Here is a 26799-nt window from a genome sequence, read left to right on the forward strand (position 1 = left end):
GTTATTTGCATAGTGATATCAATTTTCAGATGACCGAGCACGGACGTGCATATTACAATATTTACCTAAAATTTAAAAGAAGTCATGCATATTTTGAGACATCATTGGAGGGTCTTGGAATTTCAACCTGCCTTTCAGGACTCTTTTTTTTAAAGATTGCTTTCGCACGACAAAAGAATTTGAAAGAACTTTTGAGCTCTTCTGATAGTGGGGAAATCAATCTCTCAGCAAAGACTACAGGGGGGACATTGTAAACGCAATAAGAATAAGATTTGCAATATTACTTTGGAACTGAATGGTTGGTTGATTAATCCCTCTATGAACAGAAGATTTAGTCTGGCACATGCCACCACTTCTACCACGTCCTTTGCAGTAGGTGCTATAATTTGCCCCTGCACAAAAATATACATTAGCCAAACTACATGACCTTATAAAATCTAATCTAATCTAATCTAAACCTTAAGTTTATATACCGCATCATCTCCATGAGTATGGAGCTCGACACGGCAAAATACGCGAGTGAACACAACAGCTGTTTACATAGAAACAAACTTTAAGCTTAGTAGATCAAGACAGATTGTTCACCCTCTCCAAGGTAGGGAGAACGAGAGGACATTCTCTAAAGCGGAAAGGGGATAGATTCAGTACAAACGTGAAGAAGTTCTTCTTCACCCAGAGAGGGGTAGACAACTGGAACGCTCTTCCAGAGTCTGTTATAGGGGAAAACACCCTCCAGCGATTCAAGACAAAGTTGGACAAGTTCCTGCTAAACTCGAACGAACGCGGGTGAGGCTGGACTCATTTAGAGCACTGGTCTTTGACCCGAGGGCCGCCGCGTGAGCGGACTGCTGGGCAGGATGGACCCTGGTCTGACCCAGCAACGTCAATTCTTATGTTCTTTTGCTCCTGTGGTCCTACAATGTTTAGAATGGAATCATGATTTTAATGATTTACGGTGCAGTGTGATTGACCTTATCCCTGATCACAGAGGTGTCAGCAAACAGCTCTTGCTCCAAGGTGAATACTTTTGGATTCATTGAGTTCAAATTCAAGTTCAAGTTCAGGTTTATTTTGATTAATCGCCTATATAAAGCTTTCTAGGCGATGTACAATAAAATACAAGTTAATATCATAATATCACATTAGTATTACAAAACATCCAAAACATAATCACAGATAATTATTAATTAATTAAATAAAATAGAGAAAATTACTCTTTACCTAACAATTAACGAAAACATAAGACATAACAGGGAGGAAAGGAAGGAAAGGGTTACAATATTTCTCTTTAAAAAAAAAAAAGGGAAAGAACAAATGGAAGGGAACGACAATATAAAAAAAAGGGAGAAAGGAAAGGAAATTAATCGTTAAAAGCATCGTTAAATAAAAAAGTTTTCAATAATTTTTTAAAAGAAATAAGATCTTTTTCCTTTCTGATAAAAAGAGGAAGGGTGTGAGTGAGGAGCCTAAGGGATTAAACTTAAGGTTAGAATGGTGTTAAAATTTGATTATAATAGGTTGTACCCTGTGAATATAACATCTGAACAGTAACTACACAGGTTTATTTCATGGATGTACTTCCAGTTGAGAAAAAAAAAATCTATTTTATTAGACCTCAGTTTGATTAGATTTGAGTAAGACTCCTTGATGCCAGAAGATTGGTTTTGTATTCAACAGGACATGATAAGGCCGGACATTTTTGTGAATGAAGTAACACATGTTGATGTTCTTTGTTTGATAGCAGAGGTATTTACTTACATTTTCAAACAGATATACCGTACCTTAGAGGAGTCGATGCAGAGTTGATGGGACTCTTAATTTTCAGGAAAACACACAGCATCCAAACCCTGAGGTAGCCGTGATGGCGAAACGCTGGCCATCGTCGGTGTACAAACAGATCTTGCACGGATAATAAGTACGGTGTTTCTCACATTATTATTGTCGTGCTTGTTTTGCATTACATAGAGCCACCGAGATTATTTAAATAGTCGAGGGGTTGTTTTTTTTTTAATGCCAATGAGGTTTTTCCATCCCATAAGTTCCACCATCTGCTTTCTGTAGGGTGGAGGCTTGGATCTTCTTCTTATTATTTTTATTTACTTAAAGTGCTTATATCCTACATATCCAATATTTTATGCGGGATGCAAAGCAAAGCTCATAACCAGTTTATACACAGATATGATTTTTAACATTCTAAAAATAACACCACCATAAAACAAATGATTAAAACAAACATTTAAATAAACAAACAAGCTAAGGGGTCCTTTTACTAAGGTACGTTAACGCTAAATCAGTTAACGCGCCTTAGTAAAAGGACCCCTAAATGATTCTTCTATATCAGGGGTCTCAAAGTCTCTCCTCGAGGGCCGCAATCCAGTCGGGTTTTCAGGATTTCCCTAATTAATATGCATGAGATCTATGTGCATGCACTGCTTTCAATGCATATTCATTGGGGAAATCCTGAAAACCCGACTGGATTGCGGCCCTCAAGGAGGGACTTTGAGATCCCTTTTCCATATGGAGGCTTTTTCCTCTGTATTATTTATACATTGGTGCGTCTAGTTTAAAACACTGTTAAATATTAATTTGGAAACACAGTAGTTATTTTTCATATCTGATGATTTGCCTATGCTTTCTTTTTAGGTATTAGTGGAAGTGTTAGTTGATGTAATTTATATGATTTCTACTCTCTTGGGCTTTGTTATACCAAAGAATGCCAATGCGTTCACAGAGCAAGTGACGCTGTGGGTATGATACAACTTTGCAAGAAGATTGTTGATCGCTTTTTGAAAATAACCTTGAAATTACTGTACATGTTTGCTTTTAGTGAAATCAAAGTCTAGCTGAAGAAATTGAGCAGCAAAGCATAGAAAAATACAAAGGAAACTAGAACCAGCAGAGGGCACTAGTGAGATAAGGGATAAGATAAGGTGTTCAGATATTATGAGCTTTCCTTGACGGCATAAGAATGCCATCTACAGTCAGTAGCGTTCAGTGCTTTAAAAAAAGGAAAACTGAAACATTAAAAGGAAACAAACACCAAAACTCACACCACTCGAGGTAAAATCGACCCAGCTGAATTCTGGCCCCTCTAGGAATCTTTCTCTAAACAAAACGAAGAAACGGACCTAATTATGACCTCCTGGATCAAAAACAGCACAAACATCTTAGACGAAATTGCCCCCTTAAAAACACGCAGAATTAGATCTCCAATCCAGGACGGTTGGTTTGACTCGGAGTTACTACAGGCAAAAAGAGACCTCAGAAGATCAGAGCAACATGGAGACTTAAACTAAAAAAATACAAACACCTCGCCAAGGTCAAACGAAGAAATTTCTATGCCCACAAAATCGGAAATGTTACAAACAACAGTAGCAACCTCTTCAAACTGGTCAACGACCTCTACAACCTCGAAACTCTCACCAACCCCTACGTCGACGAATCCACACTAACCGCTAACACCCTTGCAGACTTCTTTAACTCAAAGATAAAAAAATTAAGGTCATCAATAACTGCCCCAGCCAACCCCCATGGGGACTTCCCAATCCTCCCAAACTCGGACAGGCCCAATCCAGACCCAGGATCCAGAACAGACCTAAACTGGAATAGATTCACAATTATCGACTGGCCTACCTTCAACAAATATTTTAACAAATATTCCAACTCCTTCTGCAGACTGGATACCTGCCCCCCCCCACACCCACCCCCCAACATTATGAAAACTGCTCCAATCCATTTTAAAGCCAATATGCTGACCTGGATAAACCTCCTACTAACCACTGGCAACTTTCCAGCAGAACAAGGCCACATCTCAATAACTCCTATCATAAAAAACAAAAATGAACCACCCAACACCCCGTCCAACTACAGACCAATCGCAAGCATCCCGCTATTCACCAAAATTGCAGAAGGGATGGTAAACGCCGAACTAACCAAATACCTAGAAAAATTTGATATCCTCAATGACAACCAATCAGGCTTTCGCTCCAATCACAGTACCGAAACCATCATAGCCTCCCTACTAGACCACATACACACACTCTTCAGCCGGGGATCTAGTGCCCTGATTTTACAACTGGACCTGAGCAGTGCTTTCGATCTAGTGGACCATGACATTCTCCTAAACTGCCTTGCCTGTATTGGCATCTCCGGCCAGGTCCTCAACTGGTTCAACGGATTCCTACGGAACAGATCTTACAGGGTATTTAAAAACGACTCCCTCTCCTACTCATGGGTAAACTCTTGCGGTGTACCTCAGGGCTCCCCCCTGCCCCCCACCCTGTTCAATATCTACCTCACCTCCCTAGGAAACCTCCTGCAAAACCTCAAGCTAAAATTCTTTATCTACGCAGATGACATTACCATAGTCATCCCTCTAACCAGTTTCACTCAAGAGCTCCTCAACTCCCTCACAAGCATACTGAATCAGATAGAACTCTGGATGCTATCCTACAGACTAAAACTAAACCCAGACAAAACAAAATTCTTCCTAGCAACCCCCAATGACAAAATCAAAGACACCTCAATTCAAGTAAAAGGATCCATTTTCCCCCTCGAACAAACCTTAAAAATACTAGGAGTAACACTAGACAAACATCTATCCCTGGAGAAACACACCGATATCACAGTCAGAAAAAGTATCTCGACACTATGGAAACTTCGCACCATAAAAAAATACTTTGACGACACTTCCTTCCGCCTCTTAGTACAATCCTCCATCCTCAGCATATTGGACTATTGCAACATCATTTACTTGTGCACCACAAAGAAAACCATCAGGAGACTTAGGATGATCCAGAACACTGCTGTCCGCCTCATATTTGACCTGAAAAAATGGGACCACATCACCCCCTTCTACCACAAACTCCACTGGCTCCCACTAGAATCCAGAATCATATTCAAATTCGCCTGCTTTTGCTACAAAACAATATTTGGTTTATCCCCAAGCAATATCACCCCTAAACCACAACTATAAGACCTCCCGCAAAATCCAACTCTTCGCCTACCCCTCCCTAAAACTATGCCACTCAAAAAAATTCCTCGACAAAACCTATGCCTTCCAAGCTGCCAAACTAAACCCTTGGCTGGCCCAAATGGTCCTCAAAGCCCACAACTACCTCGACTTCAGAAAAACACTTAAAACCCACCTATTCCGAGAGCAAGACCCTTAAAGTCCCTAATGCCCCTTCCTTCATCCTCCTCCTCCCTCCTACCGAAACTTCTCCCCCCCCCCCGTCTCCCTCCTCTCCCCCCTTCTTCCTCCTTGTAGTTCGTAATTCTATGATCAATTTGGAATGTAACCACTTGTAACTACTTTCTCCTTGCTACTCGCAACTCTATGATCAATTTGGTATGTACCCATTTGTAACTTCTTTCTCCTTGCTGTTCGCAACTCTATGATCAATTTGGCATGTAACCTCTTGTAATTTGTTCTAACCCATGTGAACCGCCTAGAACTCTTCGGGGTATGGCGGTATACAAAAATAAAGTTATTATTATTATATAATTTGATCGACAGTAGAGAATGACACGGGGACAAAATTTTCCCCGTCCCCACGGGAACTCATTTTCCCGTTCCGTCCCCTCGAGTTCTTTTCCTGCCCCATGTCTACAAGCTCATCTGCTCAAGCCTCAAACAATTTAAAATCATAAGTAGCAACATTCTAGAGCTCAGATTGTGATGTCATAATGCCTCATTCCACCAATGCCTAAGCTCCGCCCTCATCTGCACAAGTCTCAAACACTTTAAAATCATAAGTAGCAACATTCTAGAGCTCAGATTGTGATGTCATAATGCCTAAGCTCCGTCCTCATCTGCTCAAGCCTCAAACAATTTAAAATCATAAGTGTTCGAGGCTTGTGTGGTTAAGGCAGAGCTTACAGGAACAGCAACAAAACTTAAGGGGACAGGACGGAGAAATTGAGTTCCTGCGGGACGAGGACAAATTTGTCCCCGTGTCATTTTCTAATCGACAGGTAAACAGATAAACAGTGGAGATATCAGAACAACGCAACCACTTAGTCCATCCAGATTTTCAAATTTTGCCTGATGCAACAGGTCTGACTTGATTTATGATTTCAGAAAAATATGACAATATAAACCAGTAGTTCTCAACCTTGTCCTGGGAACCGCCAAGCCAGTCGGGTTTTCAAGATATCCCTAATGAATATGCATGAGAGAGATTTGCATACCCGCCACTTCCATTATATGCAAATCTCTCTCATGCATGTTCATTAGGAATATCTTGAAAACCCGACTGGCTGGGGGGGTCCCCAGGACAGAGTTGAGAACCACTGATATAAACTAAGGGAGTAACTATATAGCAATCTGTGATATTACAAGTAGTTCAAATAAATAAATCTACATCACAGTTTCATAAATATATGTGACACATTCATTAAATAAATAGTGCTCAGACCCACAACCTATTAATGTTCAAGTGAAGTGAACCAAAGATAGACTGCCACCAGACCATCATAGCACCAACGATGTCTGTACCACCACAGTCAAACTCATATTCATAAGCGGAATAGCAATAAAAACCCACTTAACTGCTAGCGGTGGTTGAAATGGGCTAGTTACGAGACTTATGGGTAAAAAGTGCCAGTGCAACACCATTAAAAACTCCTGAAGCCGTGAAACACAAGACTTGAACATTAATAAGTTGTGGGTCTGAGCACTATTTCATTAACGAATGTGTCATATATATTTATGAAACTGTGATGTGGATTTATTTATTCATAGAAAAATTTGGACAGCTATTCAGAACATCTGCTTACAGAATTTGAGGCAAAGTCTTTACCACATCTCATCCTACTGAGCGCCTCTGTTTAATCACCCCAATGATGTCTGAAGAAAGCCTAGTCTCTATACTGCGGGTGGGCAGACCGGATGGGCCATTTGGCCTTTCTCTGCCGTCATGTCATAAGTATGTTTGTTTAGTTGGTGTATGTTTAATTATCTAAAATGTTCATCTCCCATCTATTTTAAATTACTATGTACAACGCTTCTCCAAATCGTAACCTCTCCCCCTCTCTGGTACTCTAAGCCCTAACCTCTCTTACTTACTTCTATAATTCCATTGGAGTTCCGTTCTATCTCAACCCCTGTAAACCGTGTCGAGCTCCACATTGAGGAGATGATGCGGTATATAAACCCAAGATGTCCTTCTTGAGGTACGGCGACCAATACTGGACACACTACTCCAGATGCGGGCGCACCATTGACCAGGACAAAGGAAGTCATCATGCCACTGTACCGTGCAATGGTGCGCCCGCATCTGGAGTACTGTGTCCAGTATTGGTCGCCGTACCTCAAGAAGGACATAGCATTGCTTGAGGGGGTCCAGAGAAGAGCGACGAAAATGGTAAAAGGTATGGAAAACCTTTCGTATGCCGACAGGCTAGAACAGCTGGGGCTGTTCTCCCTGGAAAAGAGGAGACTTAGAGGAGACATGATACAAACTTTCAAGATCCTGAAAGGCATAGATAAGGTAGACAGGGACAGATTCTTCAGACTGTGGGGAACAACAAGTACAAGGGGGCACTCGGAGAAACTGAAAGGGGATAGGTTTAGAACCAATGCCAGGAAGTTCTTCTTCACCCAGAGAGTGGTGGACACATGGAACGCACTCCCGGAGGTAGTGGTGGGGCAGAAGACACTACAGGGATTCAAAGAAGGTTTGGATAAATTCCTGAAGGAAAAGGGGATTGAGGGATACAAATAGAAGTAAGGATAGGTTTTTTAGGGCAGGGAACACTTGACAGGTCATGGACCTGATGGGCCGCCGCGGGTGCGGACCGCTGGGTGCGATGGACCTCTGGTCTGATCCCGGTGGAGGCAACTTCTTATGTTCTTATGTTCTTATTTAGTTTAGTTTAGTTTGTACCTTTGGATAAGCATTTAATCAAAATTTAAATAAAACTATGAAACTATGGGCTCCTTTGACAAAGCCGCGCTAGCGGGTTTAACACGTGCGACTTTTCATCGCGCGCTAACCCCCGCACTGGCCGAAAAATTACCGCCTGCACACGAGGAGGCGGTAGTGGCTAGCGCGGTCGGCAGTTTAGCGCAGCTTTGTAAAAGGAGCCCTATGTCATGTTTCTATGCTTCTAACAGCATCTGGGCACCAAAATTCAATTACAGATACTAGCACAACCTGGCACCTGAACGTCTGACACTTACAAGCCCGCAGTTACCCCAGCCGTAGACAGGGCAGGATTAATCAATAGGCCAAGTAGGCACGTGCTTAGGGCCCGAAATGGTCAGGGGGGCCCGATGAAGGAGGGCATCAACATGGTTTTATCCAAACGGCGATAGGCCCCTCCAGCATCGATTGTCAACGTGCCCCCCCACCCCGATCGGTAACACGGGCCCCCCCTCCCCTTCGAAGGAAAGTAAGACCAGCAAGCAATGTGGGTAAGAAAGGCAACAGGAACTGTAATTGTGCAAGCGGTGCTGCTTGCCCAAAGCATCCCTCTGACGCAGCTTCCTGTTTCCACCTGGGCGCATGGTGGGGCGGGGCAGGGGGGCCCAGTGTACTTGCGTGCCTAGGGGCCCTCGATGAATTAATCCTGCCCTGGCCATAGAGCACACGGAAGTGTGCACACCCAAGTCTAGGAGGGACTTATGCAACTTACTATATTCCATAATTTGGGTGGAAATGTAGCAGACGCGTTCGGTGCCCATTATATTTTACACATGCGCCCATCTCGTTGAATTTTTCTGCTATGCCAATTACACGTACCCTTAAGGAACAGCGTTTAAGCACCTTGCTGGCATTTATGGGTGCAAATTTATATTTACCCACAAAAGCACTAGTATTCCGTAAATTTAAGCAAGCAAGGGGCACAAAAATGTGCTGGCCAGTTAAGGAATCGCTCTTCAAGCGTGCACTTTTCAACTCATTTATTTTGCCAATTAATTCATCGTTAACTTTCCTTTCTGTCCTCTGTCGAGAGTTGTAAACAGATGAGACAAGCCTTAAGCTTCCAGGTGGTCTGCCTTAGGAAAGAGTGCCACGGTGCTATTCTAAACCTTTGACTTACATGCCAATCAGAGCTCGATTCGGTTTACATAATTAGATTACAGACAAGAGAATCTATTAACACTCGGAACAATTACCTAAAAAAATGCTGGAACAAATCAGGTTTTGTGGAAGATCTGAAGAAGTTGGCGAGATCTTATATAACAGGGGTAGGCAATTCCGGTCCTCGAGAGCCGGAGCCAGGTCAGGTTTTCAGGATATCCACAATAAATATTGCATGCACTGCCTCCTTGAGATGCAAATCTATCTCATGCATATTTATTGTGGACATCCTGAAAACCTGACCTGGCTCCGGCTCTCGAGGACTGGAATTGCCTACCCCTGTTATATAAGACTAGTTGTTTAGCCCGTTACATTAACGGGTGCTAGCAGCCCTTTTCCCTTATTTTTACCTCCTCCCTGTCCAGCAACACCTCCCCCCCTTTCCCTGCTCCCCCCATATAGCAGTAGCCCTTCTCCTTTTATCTCCCCCTGTCCAGCAGCACCCCTTCCATTCCCTCCTCCCCCTGTCCAGCAGTAGCTCTTCTCCTTTATGTCCTGCTCTCCCCCCCCCCCCCTATGCAGCAGTAGCCCCAGGAAAAGAGTGAGGATCACAGGACCAAAGCTTTTACTCCAATCCTCTTGATGCCTGACATCCAAGTAGGGGAAAACCACTCTCCCCACCTCCTTGCTCCTGCTGCACTTCCTCCTCGGCTTTACACACGCACACACACACTTACATACAGCTCTCCGGCTCCTCCCGCCCCTCCTCCAACTTCCGCTTCTTCGGCGGGGGCCAACGTTTTCTTTATTTTCTTTTGTTTTCTTTTCGCGTGTTGGACCTAACAGCCCGAGCCTCCAGCAGTCTAACTCTGAAGTTGGAAAAAACTTTGGCCCGTCTCCGTGCTCGGCCGCGGCGGGCTACAGCTGCCGCGGCCTGCAGCCGCTGACAGCCGTGGCAGCCGACATCCGTCTTGACTTTTTTTTTTTTTAGTTGAAAGACGCGGCGGTGGCTCCTCTCACGATCCCCACCTGCGTCGGAAGTCCGACGCAGGCGGGGGTCGTGAGAGTAGCCACCGCCGCGTCTTTCAAAGAACAGTAAGCCGCGCATGCGCACTTCCTATGTGTCGCTACAGCTCACGGAAAACAGGCGCACACATAGGAAGTGCGCATGCGCGGCTTACCATTTTATTATATTAGATGGTAATTCATTCCATATCACCGTTAAAAAATATGGTAGCGAATGGAAAGTTTTGCGGGAAGATTTTATTCCTTTTAAGGATGGAAAAGAGAGCTTATACATATGAATTGTTCTTGTACCTAAGGATTAGAGAATGACACGGGGACAAATTATGCTCCCATCCCCACAGGAACTCATTTTTCAATCCCGTCCAGAGCAAATTCTTTTCCTGTCCCTGTCCCATTCCTGCAAGCTCCGGTCCTCATCTGCACAAGCCTCAAACATTTTAAAATCATATTTGTTCAAGGCTTGTGCGATTAAGGCAGAGCTTACGGGATCGGGGCAGGGACAGCGACAAAACTCGGGGGGGGGGGGGGACAGGATGGGGAAATTAAGTTCCTGCGGAGACGGGGACAAATTTGTCCCCGTGTCATTCTCTACCGAGGATCTCTTGGTGTTTAGAGATAAGGAAGTCAGAGGAACAAAAAGCCCATGTCAGATTTTTAAAAACTATGCAGGCACATTTAAATTGAACTCTCAATTGAAAGGGAGGTTCATAGACAACTCGGCGAAAAACAAAGGCGCGCGCCAACAGCTGAGCACAAGACGGAGGCGTGCGGCGAAGAAAATTACAGTTTTTAGGGGCTCCGACGGGGGGTTGTGTTGGGGAGCCCCCCCCAGTTTACTTAATAGAGATCGCGCCGGTGTTGTGGGGGGTTTGGGGGGTTGTAACCCTCCACATTTTACTGTAAACTTAACTTTTTCCCTAAAAACAGGGAAAAAGTGAAGTTTTCAGTAAAATGTGGGGGGTTACAACCCCCCAAACCCCTACAACGCGGCGCGATCTCTATTAAGTAAAGTGGGGGGTTCCCCCCCCCCCCCCCCCCCCCCCCGTCGGAGCCGTAAAAACAGTAATTTTTTGCGGTGCGCGCCTCTGTGCTGCGCTCAATTGTCTGCACGCGCCTTTGTCCCGGCGCGCTTTTGACCTGACACCGAAAGGGAAGCCAATGAGCTTCCTCAGCAGAAGTGTCACATGATCAAACTTCTTTATTACTCCCAAGATCAATTTTGCTGCAGTGTTTTGAACCAACTGTAGCCGTTTCATATTTGGTTTACTTAATCCCACGTAGAGTTACAATAATCTAACTGTGTCAAAATGATAGCTTGGACCATAACCCTAACATCTACTGTATTTAGGTGTGGGGCTCTGTTATTGCAATAAATCCTGAGTTCCCATAGAATACTAATTAATTTATTTGAACAACATCAGATCTTTGCTTTTCCTCGACTATTTAATAAAAGCAGACACTGGGGCGAATGGGTAAAAGTGGTAAGGAAAGAGAGATTTTAAATGACTGTGTTTATAGTGGCCCTCACAATAATGAACGAGACCACAAAAATCAGTTAAAAAAAAAAGAAGCTTTAAGGCCAGTGTTAGTGTTCAGGGAAAACCACAAGTAGCCTGGGAACAATATTCAAAACGAAGAAATATAAGTACAATAGTTGACAGTAAGAAAAGTAGCAAAAAACTCAACTTTTTGTTTTCAAAGAAGTGCCTGAATTTACATAAGGTTCCCAATATTCAACCTACAGGGGGGCAGCCTGGCTACCTCCCACGGCCCCTGGCGATCCCGGATACCTGGCATCTGATACCGAGGCCCTCTTTTACAAGGGCGCGCTAACCGTTTTACCGCGGACTGATCGCACGCTACATCGACGCGCGCGCGAACCACTAACGCGTCCATGGGATAACCTGCAAGTATTTGCGTTTAGCGGGTGTTTAGCGAGCGCTAAAAAGCTTAGTGCCCCTTTGTAAAAGAGGGGGGTGAATATCTGGGTCGATGTTTGTCGCCTCAAACTCAGCCGTCCAAGCTACGGCAAAGCAGCAACAGACAGACCTTCATTTTAGGAGAGTGGGATATTCAGCGGGAGATAGTCGACTGTGTCTCGCTGAATATCAGGGCTTAGCCAGCCGTGACCCATTCCCAACTGGTTAAGTACCATTGAATGTCGGGGGAAGGGTGTACTCTAGGGAGGAATCAGGGTGTCTAGGCTGGGATGGGCAAGTATTTAAAAAAATAAAAGTAAGGAACGGCTCCCAGCTGGCTAAATAGCACAGAGCCAGCTAATAGCCAATATTCAGCAAGAGATTGCAGGCTATCTCCCGCTGAATATTTCGTTTGGTGGATAGCTCAACATTCGAGCCGCCAATATTCAGCAGCTCACCAGATAAGTCCAGTGACCAGATAGACCCACCTAAAGGGCAGGCCTATGTTTGGCCACTAGGAAGTCAACCAGCTGGTGAACACTGGCTTAGCCGCCTATGTCTTGGCCAGCCAAATCTAAACTGGAAATTCAATGCCAGTTGCCAGGCTAAAGCGGCTAGGGCTCTTCATCTTGGAGAAGAGACGGCTCAGGGGTGATTCGAGAGAGGTCTATAAAATACTGAGTGGAGTGGAAAGGGTTGATGTGAATCACTTGTTTACTCTTTCCAAAAATACTAGGACTAGGGGGGCATGCGATGAAGTTACTAAGAATAATAATAATAACTTTATTTTGTATACCGCAATACCACAAGCAGTTCAGAGCGGTTTACAGAGGAAGAGACCGTACATATACAGCGATGTTACAATGCAAAACAAACTGGAGAAAATATTTCTTCACACAACGTGTAATTTAACAAACTGTAATTTGTTGCTGGAGTATATGGTAAAAGCAGTTAGCTTAGCAGGGTTTTAAAAAGGTTTGGATAATTTCCTACCCAACCCCCCCCTCCCCTTTTACTAAGCCATGGTAGAGGTTTCTACTGTGGTCAGAGCGCTAGAATTCCTATGAGCGTCGGAGCATTTAGCGCCCCAGGCCGTGGTTGTAACCTCTACTGAAGGTTAGAAGACGAGGGCCTAAAAGAGAAGCCCATAGGACATTATTGAGATAGATTGCGGAAATCCATTTCTGCTCTTAGCATAAGCAGCATAAAATCTGTTTTACTTTTTAGGATCTAGATAGGAACTTAGGGTCTGGGTTTGCCACGGTTGGAAACAGAATACTGGTCTTGATGGACCTTTGGTCTGTCCCAGTATAGCAATTCTTATGCTCTTAGATACAATGCTGGCATTGAATTTTCAGTTTCAAAGCGGACTGCAGGAGACAGATGGCTTTCTGCCGCGGTTTGAATATCTGGCGGCATACATTTATCGACATCCTTGTGTCCACTTTGCTCTGTGCTGTTGCCATAGGTGAAAAGCGCATCATAACGCAAGAATTGCTCACCACTCAAAGTCTGCTTCTGTGCACACACAGGGCTCTGATGACATGGCTCCCGCGTATTTTCCTTGCATGCACTTTCTTTCTGATCTGCGCTTTTTATATGTTCTCTTGGCACCCATGATGCATGCTTCTCCCTGAAACATAGGGACAAAGCAAAGGTATATCAAACAGCGTTGCATGTCAAATCCTTCCGTCAATTAGTGCCAGGAGCTATTTCTTGCTTGCCTTACCTGATTGTGCAGTTGCCATGGACGGTAATCTTCATGAACACATCGTCTGTCAAATATAGACTTATAATCCACTTTTACCAGTTGCCACTCTGAACGATGGCTGAAGTGTCCAAAAACTCTATAGAAGAAAATAAAAGCGTATTTCCTTTTGAAAATCAGGGTAATGGGGGCACCAGTACCTCTTTACTTTTGAAGCTCTATAACAGCAGATGCAAAACAGGCCTCAAAAAAGTACATGCAGCGATACCATTGGCAAATTAACTTTTGACTGCCCAACTTTTTGTATGCAGATAAAACAGCACGATTTAAACAGGCCAGAGATACTCCTGGCCATTTAAATTACCTGTCCAGGGCTAATCAGACATTTTCAGTGGACCTTAACTGGATAGAAACATAGAAACATAGAAGATGACGGCAGAAAAGGACTACAGCCCATCAAGTCTGCCCACTCTGCTTACCCACCCCCTGTCTATGCCCTAAATGACCCAATTTCCTTATCTTGACCCTCGTAAGAATCCCACATGGGTATCCCATTTATTCTTAAAGTCTGGCACGCTGTCTGCCTCGATCACCTGCACTGGAAGCTTGTTCCAATGATCAACCACTCTCTCTGTGAAGAAATACTTTCTGGTGTCTGCAGCAGCCACTCTCTCCTCCTCTCCCTATTGGCTAAGGCTCTTAACATTTGCATCTCCTCTTCCTATAGGCTAAGGCTCTTTACACCTGCATTGTGATGTCATAGAACTTTCTGATTATAGAAACATAGAAACATGATGGCAGATAAAGGCCAAATGACCCATCATAGAAACATAGAAGATGACGGCAGAAAAGGCTGCCCATCAAGTCTGCCCACTCTGCTTACCCACCCCCTGTCTATGCCCTAATGACCCAATTTCCTTATCTTGACCCTCGTAGGGATCCCACATGAGTATCCCATTTATTCTTAAAGTCTGGCACGCTGTCTGCCTCGATCACCTGCACTGGAAGCTTGTTCCAATGATCAACCACTCTCTCTGTGAAGAAATACTTTCTGGTGTCGCCATGAAATTTTCCGCCCCTGAGTTTGAGCGGGTGCCCTCTTGTGGCCGAGGGTCCCTTGAGAAAGAAAATATCATCTTCCACTTCGACACGTCCCGTGAGGTACTTAAATGTTTCGATCATGTCTCCCCTCTCCCTACGTACTGATGAAAATGCCTTGTTAGTGTCCAAGTCGAAAACAACTATTTTGGGGCCATTTCAGGGGCCAAGTCACCACTTAGCCAATTAACCTCCCCTCCCCCTTTATGAAGCTGCATTAGGCTTTTTTATCACCAGCCACGGCGGTAAAATCTCCGACGCTCATAGAATTCCTATGAGCGTTGGAGCTAATACCGCTGCGGCTGGCGATAAAAAAGCCTGACGCGGTTTCATAAAAAGAGGCCTAAGTGAAGATGTTCGAATGACACAGTGAAATAGTTTGTCACTGTCTCCATCCCCACTGATAACTATGGAAAACCACCCCCGTGTCATTCTTTAAGGAGGGAGGGAAGAATCAGAGTATGAATGGGCCCAGCCACTGATCCTCAAGCCTTGCGTTGAAGAATGCTGATGTAGAAGGACAGAGGTTGAGATAGACACTTAAGAATGACATGGGATAGTTCCCTGCGATTATCCGCGGGGACGAAGACGGTGACAAATTCTGTCACTGTGTCATTCTCTATCTTGGCAAGGATAACTATATTCGTTAGAATGCATAAAACGTAGTCCTCTAAATATTGCACTTAACCAGCTATGTTTTTTTACCAGCTCCATATACCCAAAAATTCACTTTCGGAGCTTAAACATGGCCTGGTATTGAGTTTCTGGGTATAACTTCAAACCAGACCAAAGTGACACAATGGCTCCTGGATGTCGCAGGAAACACAGATAAATAAGTGCCAAGTTTATTAAACACATGTAATATAAAACATATCAATATCACATGACTACATAAGCCAACTCAGTCCAGAACCAGCCTAACATTCTGGTACAAGTTCAGTAACAATGTGGTCGGACCCGACACAAACCATGTTTCGGCAAGCCTTCATCAGGGGTCCTTCAGGAAAACCAAAATCAAACTATTAGAAAACAAAATGAAGTGAATATGAAGAGATAAAGAGTGAACCATAAAAAGAACTTTAATGTCAAGTGGGAAATGGTGCGATGGCGGAAATGAGAGTGACTCAAGAAATGTGTGGCTTGTAAAATATGAATAACTTTTGTGCAAAGGATGACTTGATAGTGCAAAGTTAAAAATGTGAATAGTAACTTAATAGTGAAAGCTAAGGAATATAGATAGCTTTTGGCGAAGGATAACTTGAAAAGGGGGACTAAAAGACGTTTTTTGAGGAACATAAAGATGACTACATGCAGAAGATCATCAAACTGACTTGAAGATAAAAATAAGGATCAATTTTGGAAATGTGACAAAAATAAAAAAAAAATCCAACAAAAAAGATACATATTATATGTTACTTATTAAGTGCCAAAAGCTATAACTATATTGAGGACAACTTTAACAGTGGTTAAACCGTGAATGGCGAATCAATAGTGAGGATTTAGAAATAATGAAATACGGATAGCAATTGACTTGAGAGTAACATAGTAACATAGTAGATGACGGCAGATAAAGAACCGAATGGTCCATCCAGTATTTCATTTGGAGTGTGGAATATAGGTCTCTTTTTGTGCTCTTGGTTTTCTGGGTATAACGCCAGCAGCGCTCAGCAAAATGATTGCCATTGGCAGAATATCAGGTCCGCCATTTTCAAACCACATTTTTACATTTACTCATATAAGCATTTTTGGATATTGCCCCTTACATGAAGCGTGTACAGCCTACTTTGAAAAATGGTGGCCAACCAAATCGACTTGCTCATCATGGAGCATAGCCTATTTGATTAATAAATAGATAGTTTTAACAATAAAAATGGGGTAAGATATATTTATAATCTTCTTGACAGAAAACTGCTTGGACAAATATGTATTTCTCTTTTGCCTTTTTCCTCTGACTTTAAATGCTGTTGACTTTTTTTTTTTTTTTAAATGGTCGTCTATCCTTCTAGCTTTCAAGACTTCAGCTCATGCAGAAGGCTACTGTTCCAGCTCTTACTTGCAGAGCTTTTCTTTCAGATGGAAAGCATAAAGGCACCTTTTTCACCTATCCAATTAGATATCTTGCTCATTTTTTAATCTCCCACTTGAAATCTCTATACTATATCCCAGCCATTGACAGCCATTCTCAAATCACGATGGTCGTCAATGATCTGCCAATCATATACATAGGTTCATCCTTTTCCATCCTTGAAGGGCTGTATCTACAAGGGATTCCTTGATAGATCACTATCATTCCAAGCAGGCAAATGGAATAATTGTTTAACCAACTTCATTTTAAATGCACCCTCCTACCAAAACTTCAGGAAGTCAATTAAAACCTATCTCTTTGATAAATTTCTCTGACTCCTTTCCTGTCTCATATCTTTGAAATGCTTCCGGATAAATTTTGACATGCTATTGTAATTTGAAAGTCTTTATTGTAACATCGCTGTCTGGATACAGTCTCTTCCTCTGTAAACCGCTCTGAACTGCTTGTGGTATTGCGGTATACAAAAATAAAGTTATTATTATTATGTAAATTTCTCCAGGAAATCTATAGCCATTAAGCATCTTCATTATAGAGGTCAGCAACATTTCTTTGTAGGGAAGAAGAATGCAAAATAAAATAGATATAGGAAATCTTTTACTACATCAGATTTTCAGATGGTGGTGCAGAGCCTGGTATTAATTAAAATAGATTATTGCAATTCTCTCTATCTGAGTATAGCATTTACGTGTTACCAAGCTCTGTAGATCATCGAGAAGGTTGAGGCATGTTTGTAGGGCTGACAAAACTGACCCATGTTATTCATATTTTAAAGTCATTTAATTGGCTGCCAGATAATAGTTCATCAACGAATTTATGCAACTGTTTTGGTGTATTTTTTTTTTTTTTTAAGTATTAAATATTTAATAATAATAATAACAGTTTATATACCGCAGGACCATGAAGTTCTATGCAGTTTACAATGATTAAAAGATGGTACAGATTGAGTGGAATAAACAAAGTTCAGAGTTAGTGATTAACAGTTCTAAAGATCATTTGTTGAGGACTAAGATTGTATATGTCAGTTACCTAAGTACTTCAGGAACAGATGTGTTACCAACTAACTCAATCATTACGCTTGAAAGTGATGCCACAGCAAATCATTATACAAAGACTCATTGCCATTCGTTTTCAATAGTTGGGTCTCTGCTATGGAATAAACTTCCAGGTACTGTGAGATTGTGTGCAAATTCTTATCAGTTTAAGAGACACTTAGGCCTAGATTCACTAAGCTCACCGATCTGGATCATTGTTGGGCGATTCTTGACTGAGTTTCGCCGAGTGACCGATTCACTACAGATTCTTCATGCAAATGATCTGATCGGACGCACGTCCACAAGCAATCCCGTGGATCGCTGTAGAGCAGCGGTCTCAAACACGCGGCCCACGGGCCGCATGTGGCTCTCCAAGTTTTATTTGGGCCAACGGTCTGGACACGATCATTCTCTTCGTTTTGGAGCAGCAGCGTGTCTGGCCGGCTCATTCAGCTCAAAGCCGCGGGTTGGCGACTCCTTGCGCTATCCACGGAAGAGATGGCCAGACACGCTGCTGCTCCAGTGGCGTACCAAGGGGGGGCGTTCCACTGTTCTCCCTAGAGTATGACTCGCGGCTTGTCTAGAGCAGTGGTGCCCAACCTGCTTCCCTTCCCTTCTCACCGCTGCCATCTGGGAACAGGCCAGCACCGTGTTCTTTGATCTCCTTGCTTCTCTTCCGCCCGACGTCAATTCTGACGTCGAGAGGACGTTCTGGCTAGCTAATCACTGCCTGGCTGCCCAGAACGTCCTTTCCGACGTTAGAATTGGCCCCGTGAAGAAGAGAAGCAGGGAGATCTCGGCCTGTTCCCGATGGCGGCGGCAGCAGCAGCAGCCTATTCCCCGGCGGCGGTGGCATGGGGAAGGCAGGAAGAAAGAAAGAAAGAAGAGGGGGGGGACAGGGAGCCAGAAACAAAGCAAAAAATGGGACACAGAATCAGAGAAAGACAGACATAGAGAAAGAAAGAAAAAGTTGGGGGAGGGAATGAGGTCTGGAGGAGAGGAAGCATACAGAAGGCTGAAAGAAGGGAAGAAATATTGGATGCACAGTCAGAAGAATAAAGTGCAACCAGAGACTGATGAAATTACCAAACAAAGGTAGGAAAATGATTTTATTTTCAATTTAGTGATTGAAATGTGCCTGTTTTGAGAAAGAAAAGATATTAAACTTTAAATGTGAGTGCTGCAGAAAAAATAGAGTAGAGTACTTGGAGGGCCGCAGAAAAAATAGTTAATGTCTTTATAGGTAAAACTCTTTATAGTTTATATATCTTTCCTTTTAGCTGTTAAAGGAAAGTTTTATAAACTATAAAGAGTTTAACCTCATGCAAAATTGTCATTTCTTTAATAAGACATTAACTATTTTTTCTGCGGCCCTCCAAGTACCTACAAATCCAGAATGTGGCCCCGCAAAGGGTTTGAGTTTGAGACCACTGCTGTAGAGCGATCGAGACACATGCGCAGATTATCCTTGTTGGTTATAGATGCGATTTTCACATGCGCTTGCTCTTCGCACAAGCGAGGTCAAAATAAAGGGGGAGGGGTGGCTGCAGTTTACTTGCTGGCCCTACGAGTGGACATTTTAAAAGGAATCATTTCAATTTGTGCAGCCAGATTATGGAACAAGAACACGCTTTGATTATGGAACAGAACACGCTTTAAACCCGTGAGTTAAAACCATAGGCTCGCACTGCGCTTTTTGCAGAATAAAAAGGGAGTTCATATCATAAGTACAGTTTTATTTTATTTTGAGGGTTGTTTTGCAACCTTGATGCTGGGATTTAAGGGCAGCAGAAAGCAGGAGAGTCGGCAAGGACAGTAAGTGACTGGACCTCAGCGGTCGCTTCATTTCGGATCGGCAAACCCAATCGGTGTTTCTTCTCCTGCTTGGTGAATCGATGGCTTCCTACTTATGCATGCCATTTCCCCTCATTTGTATGGGCGGATTGAATCGGGTGGGAGATTGATCGCAAACTGGTCAAGACACGATCAGTGTGTTTAGTGAATCTAGCCCTTAAAGGCTCATTATTTTGTGAAGGCATTTTCAGAATGATGGTTGCCAAATAGATTTTCTGATGTTGTTAGGTTTATTACACATTGTATATTTTATTCTGTATGTTTGTTTTGTAACCCGCTTTGGTTAAAGCAGAATATATGTAATAAATCTAGATACTTCCAAAACAAGCTTATTGCTTCATCTTAAATCCTTTCCCATCCAAGATTACACAAAAATCAACAAAAAAGTCATTTTGGGTCACATGCTAAACTTATTATAGTATAAATGAAAACAATTTTGCAATGCTGAAATGACAGAAACGCATAAAAAAACGTTTTAAAATGAAAACAAATAGGAAAATAAAATGCAACAAAAGCTTTCTCTAGTCACGTCTTTATCAGAGATCAACCAGATTCATATGGCATCAAAAAAAAGCATCAATTTGGATAGACTCATTGGCTTTTAAAGTCTTCATCAGCCATTACAGTCTTACTTTTTGTGCTTCAGGACATGACATAAATGTTATATAACGCTCACTTACGTCATTATAAGAGTTTCTTCTCCCGGTTCACCCAACACACCGTCGACAAAAAGTGGACTAGATGTAAAACTGTACTTGTTCCACGACCTTCCTTCATCAAAACTTAACCTGTTGTCCAAATAAGAAAACACAGAACCTTCTTATAATTTGCGAGTGGAGCTGTAGCGCATACTGTATGCAAATGAAGTCTCATTTTGGTAATGAATCTGACTGAACTGGTCTTTGAGAAAAACAAATTACAGTGGTACCTTGGTTTACGAGCATAATTCATTCCAGAAGCATGCTCGTAATCCAAAGTACTCGTATAGCAAAGCAACTTTCCCCATAGGCCATAATGACAATTCGTTCCAGAACCCAAAAGGTGCCGAGGAAGTGGCGAGGGGTGGCCCAGGGATCTGTACCTGTCGGGTGCCAGGTTAGGGTCCATCCACCAGCTGCTGAAGAACCCCGCAGTGCCGCTTCGGAGGGATGCCTCGTCTGTCCACCAGCTGCTAAAGAACCCCTGAGCCCATACAGCGCCGCTTCAGGGGGATTCCTCTTCCATCCCCTGGACAGCCTTCCACTCCGGGTGCCTTCCGCATGTTGGAGAGCCTCTATCTGAGCCCACGCAACCGAGTGCCTCCCACCTGAACGTTCCGTATGATCATGCACGTCAATCATCGACGTTGTGAGTGATCATACGGAATAGAGAATGACACGGTGACAAAATTCATCACCGTTCCCGTCCCCACGGATAACCGCGGGAAACCATCTTCATGTCATTCTTTAAGGAGAGAGGGAAAAATCAGAGTATAATTGGGCACAACCACTGACCCGCAAGCTTTGCTTTGAAGAATGCTGATGTAGAAGGACCGAGGTTGAAATAGACACTACAGAATGACAGTCTCTGGTATCCAGAGCAGATATTGTGATGTCATAATGCCTCATTCCACCAGTGCCTAAGAACCAATCACATCAGTGATGTCACAATGGCTTCATTATCCTTGGCTCCCATAAGAATCAGAGTATGAATGGCCACAACCACTGACCCGCAAGCTTTGCTTTGAAGAATGCTGGTGTAGAAGGACTGAGGTTGAAATAGACACTAAAGAATGACAGTCTCTGGTATCCCGGCTTTCCCGCAGAGGAGAGAATCCTGCATTCACCGTGGGCCTCATCTGGGGCAGCCTCCTTGGAGCGGCTGGGGCACGGGCAGTGTGTCTGGGAGGGAATGCATGGATGGGAGAACATCGCAGGGGAGGAGACATAGGCATCCTGGGACTGTCGGCCAAGTCTCTTCCCTGAAGAAGCCCTTTCTGGAAACGTCAATCGCTCCTCCTAAACTTACTTGCTCCACTTCATCACTGACGCTGAAACCGTGGATTGAAGACAAAGTTTTATTTTATTTTTCTTTTCAGCTTATGATTTATCTTTAATCTTATCTATTGTTTTGCCTTTTGTCTTTGTTTTTGTTCTATTTCTATCATTTAAATTTCTCCAGAATTCTACTGTTCAACGGCTCCCCCTTCTGCTTCTATTCCTTTCTCTCCTCTCTTCTACCTTCCAAAGTATTTAGATCAATGCTGTCTTGTTAAAATGTTTATTTTATTTTTATTTTTCCTCTAACTCTACTTTTCACTTCTCTATTACCCTCCAGGTACTTTAGTTAGATTGTGAGCCTTCGGGACAGTAAGGGAATTTTTCAAGTACCTTTCTTATTTCTAATCTTAATGTATATTTTCTGTAAACCGCTTAGAACCTAATGGATGTAGCGGTATATAAGAAATAAATTACATTACATCCAGAGCAGATATTGTGATGTCATAATGCCTCATTCCACCAGTGCCTAAGAACCAATCACATCAGTGATGTCACAATGGCTTCATTATCCTTGGCTCCCATAAGAATCAGAGTATGAATGGCCACAACCACTGACCCGCAAGCTTTGCTTTGAAGAATGCTGGTGTAGAAGGACTGAGATTGAAATAGACACTAGAAAATGACATGGGTTTATTTCCCACGGTTATCCGTGGGGACGGGAACGGTGATGAATTTTGTCACCGTGTCATTCTCTAATACGGAACGTGCAGGTGGGAGGCACTCGGCTGCGTGGGCTCAGATAGAGTCTCTCCAACATGCGGAAGGCACCCGGAGTGGAAGGCTGGCCGGCGGACGGAAGAGAAATCCCCCTGAAGCGGCGCTTCCTGCAGCTGTAAGTGCTCGTTTATCGGGGCAGTGCTCGGTTTGCGAGACAAAAGTTTGCTGAGTGTTTTCCTCGTCTTGCAAAACACTCGCAAACCGCGTTAATCGCATACCGAGGTTCAATTTTAGAAAACTATTAAAAACAAGTCTGTTCAATCGATTTGTTAACTAAGAATCTACTCAGCACTTCTTATTCAGTCCTGTAACCCTATGAACCTTTTAGCTTTCATATTTTTTATTATGTAAAGATTGTATTGCTGACTTTGATTGTAACCTCTTCGCTGATTGTCCAGCGCCTCTTGCTGTAAACCGCCTCAAACTTATATGGCTTTGGCGGTATATAAGAATAAAATTATTATTAGTATTATTATTATAGGCTGTGATGTCACCTCATAGAAAACTAACCCAAAGATGTAGTGGAATGAGAACTTTTGAGACCTCCAAATAGTCTTTAGATACGATGGACAAGGTCTATTTTGGTCTTGAAAGCTCTTGCCTTTCAATATTTGAAATTATCGTAATTCGAATTCCACTATTTAAGGCCTCCTTTTATTAAACCGCGCTAGCGCTTTTTAGTGAAGGGAGCTGCGCTAAATGCCCCGCATTGCTCCCGACGCTCCTTGTGACCCTGGGCAAGTCACTTAATCCCCAGGTACATTAGATAGATTGTGAGCCCGCCAGGACAGACAGGGAAAAGTGCTTGAGTACCTGAATAAATTCATATAAAGTGTTCTGAGCTCCCTGGAGAGAACAGTATAGAAAATTGAATGAATGAATAAATAAATAAATTCATACAAAGTGATCTTATTTACAGTCTCGTCTACAATCAATACCATTCAAGACCTTAACTGTTGTTTCTGACAGATCGATGCACTATCAAGTTTGTATGCAAATGATTTGCACGGAGGGAGAAGCCTAAAGCCCTGATTGGTCAAGCCTCCCTCAATATGACAGCCCTCAACGACAAACTTATTATAATCAAGCAGTGGTTGATTGTCAACAAGTTGAAATTAAACCTGTGCTGTCTACAACCATTATGATTGCTAGTTGTCCCCTATCCCTTAAAACCTCTGTGAGGATTTTAGGAGTGCAGCTTGATCAACATCTTGTCCTTGAAGAGCATACTTCTTTCATGGTCCAATGTTGCTTTTTACAATGCACAGACCAAGTATTCTATAGTTTCAACGGTTCTCCCTTCTGTTTCTATTTCCTATCTCCCCTCTTTTTCAACCTTTCAAAGTCCTTTAGACCATTGTAGTCTTATTAGAATGTTTATTTTCTTATTTTTTCTCATCTATCTCTTTTATTTTTTCATTACTCTACTAATTGTCATTTTTCTAGGTACTTTAGTTAGATTGTGAGCTTTCGGGACAGTAAGGGAATATCTAAGTACCTATTTTACTTATAATTTTAATGCACCCTATTGTCTATTTTTTCTGTAAACCGCTTAGAATCCTAACGGAGTTTAGCGGTATATAAGAAATAGATTACATTACATTACATTACCATAGATGCCTAATGGGAAGTGATGTATGTTTCATAGCCACCAGGACACCACCTTGATCCAAGAACAGAACACTGTACTCTTCTTCAAATATCTGGTGGGGAAAAAAATGCATTCAATGGTATATCTTTCTTTAATTCAATAGAAATGTTTGTACTTGATATAATCCTAAGGAGAAGTCAATTCTTTGTAGGCAGTGATGGCTTACAAAAGACCATCAAGAGATCAGAAGAATTATGCGGAAATTATAGACTTGAGTTTTTGAGATCAGAGAGGTCCATTCGTGCCATCTGCAGAAAAGGCCTGTGTGGTCTCTGAAGCTCCTCTGTTGGATAATGCTGACATTCCCCCCCCCCCCCCCAACAAAAAGAATTAAGGTTTTCCACCCATAATAAAATGTAATAGCAAAGTCATTCTTGGATGTATGGGTTGAAGCAACAGGGCAGGGAAGGCAGTTGAAAGGTGGCTTTGGGTTTTGTCTGTCAAGTCTCTGCCACTTGAAAAGCTCTGCTTAAATCAAACGTTTTCAGATCATTGACTGCAAGGATGTGATCCATTGATGAGTGCGCTGTACATTCCGTGACTCCTTGAAAAGGAAAATCCATTGTAGAACTCAGCAGAATGGACCAGAGGCTTTCAGAGCGATTCAGTAAGCTCATGCCGAGCCACTTATGTGTGTCAAGGGCACCTTTAATTGGCAGATTCACACATTAGTGCACAAGGCTCTTTTCCTGTGGTCTACAACCTTCTTCATGTAAAGGGCCATGATGTGTAGGGTTACCATATGTCCACAAGACCCAGACATGTCCTTTTTTTTAGAGGACTGTCTGGGCTCCCGGATGGACTTTCCCAAAACCGGCATTTGTCTGGGTTTTGCAAAGCCCCAACAAGCTCCGGCCGCATCTAGAGGGCCTCGCACACATCTGTGCACGCTCCAGGCCCGCCAGACACGGCCAGAGCTCGTCAGGGAAAAGAGGAGGCTTTTAGGGGCGGGGCTGGGGGTAGGAATGGGCGGGGCTAGGGCAGAGCAGGATGAGGTTGGATTCAGAACGGGGTGGGGGTCATATGCCTGGGGTTTTCTGGACTAAAATATGGTAACCCTACTAATATGAATACAAAAAAGCTCTGAGGACATACTACTAATTTTGTAAACTGACTAGACCTACTTGATCAGACTGGGTATTAAACATTAAAAATTAATACAAATAATGATTCTACAGACTTCAAGGTTATATATTTTTTTTAAAACCCTCACTTTACTTTGGATTGTCAGCAGTAGCAAATTCCTTGAGACACCTGAGTTCCACACTTAAGAGACTGTTACAGTTACTGTATCAACTGGGCAAGATTTTTTCTTATGATGATTTTTTTGGTTCTGCCAAACACAAAAAAAAACTGTGGAAACTACAATGTTCTTGACTTTACTCTTTATTCCTTGCAAAAATCTTCAAATGATGTTGACAACTTATCCACATTGATACAAATTTCACAGACCTGACACGGGACATGTTTCGGCAAACAGAGCCTTCCTCAAGGGCATCAGCGTTGCGTTTGTTGGCTTCAAGATTGTATCGTTACTCCAAAATTTGGACAACTCGTTTATATTTGCATATTCCAAATATCCCTTCTTGGACCCTTGAGGAAGGCTCTGCTTGCCGAAACACGGCCCGTGTGCAAATTTTATCAATGTGGATAAGTTGTCAACATCATTTGAAGATTTTTGCAAGCAATAAAGAGTAAAGTCAAGAACATTGTCATCTCCACAGTCTTTTTGTGTTTAGATTGCTCCTTCTTCTGAGGAAAATTGGGTCTTCTTTTTTCTGGTTTCCCTTTTTTAGTTCTGCAGCAAAGATGGCTGCTCCTGATGAAGCAATTTGCAAAACATGCAGTTCTGCTGAGCTGAACTGCAGATCAGTGTGGATACATTGGATAAGTTAATTAGTTGGAGAATCTGCACGTGTCTTATTTGTGAAGATGTGTCAAAAAGATTGAATTAAAAAGGAATTCATGGCAGAGAGGGTTAAGGATGTGGTGATTTATGTGGCGAAGTGACATTCACCTGAGCCTGAGAAGCAAAATGAGCTAAAGTTGTGACATTACTAAAAGCTTCTTCCATCCTCTATACCAGGGGTGTCAAAGTCCCTCCTTGAGGGCCACAATCCAGTAGGGTTTTCAGGATTTCCCCAATGAATATGCATGAGATCTATTTGCATGCACTGCTTTCATTGTATGCTAATAGATCTCATGCATATTCATTGAGGAAATCCTGAAAACCCTGATTGGATTGCAGCCCTCAAGGAGGGACTTTGACACCCCTGCCTGAGTCTATACAAAGGCATATTCGTTGTGACCAAGAAATTGAATTCCATGTTTAGTGATTAGCGAGTATTTTATAAAAGGAATTTATATAGCCTATTTGGAGGGTCCAGAGAAGAGTAACTAGGATGATAAAGGGCATGGAAAACCTTTCGTATGCTTAAAGGCTGGAGAAGCTGGGGCTCTTTACCCTGGGAAAGTGGAGACTTAGAGGGGACATGATAGAGACTTATAAGATCATGAAAGGCATAGAGAAGGTGGAGAGGGACAGATTCTTCAGACTAGCGGGGACAACAAAAACAAGAGGGCATTCAGAAAAGTTGAAAGGAGATAATTTCAAAATGAATGATAGGAAGTTCTTCTTCAC

The 26799-nt window shown here is 42.8% G+C and overlaps 1 protein-coding gene across 1 annotated transcript in view; it reads right to left on the bottom strand.

Moving 5' to 3' along the window:
• The window catches only part of LOC117359849 (VPS10 domain-containing receptor SorCS1-like), a 304368-nt gene that overhangs the window by 150164 nt on the left and 127405 nt on the right, over positions 1-26799 (bottom strand). The window contains exons 8-11 of the mRNA XM_033943225.1: positions 24119-24210; positions 20432-20539; positions 13704-13821; positions 13477-13607 (exon numbers count right to left, since the gene is read on the bottom strand). Coding sequence (XP_033799116.1) covers positions 13477-13607; positions 13704-13821; positions 20432-20539; positions 24119-24210 — 449 coding nt within the window. The remainder of the gene's footprint in view (positions 1-13476; positions 13608-13703; positions 13822-20431; positions 20540-24118; positions 24211-26799) is intronic.

The sequence above is a fragment of the Geotrypetes seraphini genome, chromosome 4 (assembly GCF_902459505.1).
Source record: "Geotrypetes seraphini chromosome 4, aGeoSer1.1, whole genome shotgun sequence".
Taxonomy (NCBI): Eukaryota; Metazoa; Chordata; class Amphibia; order Gymnophiona; family Dermophiidae; genus Geotrypetes; species Geotrypetes seraphini.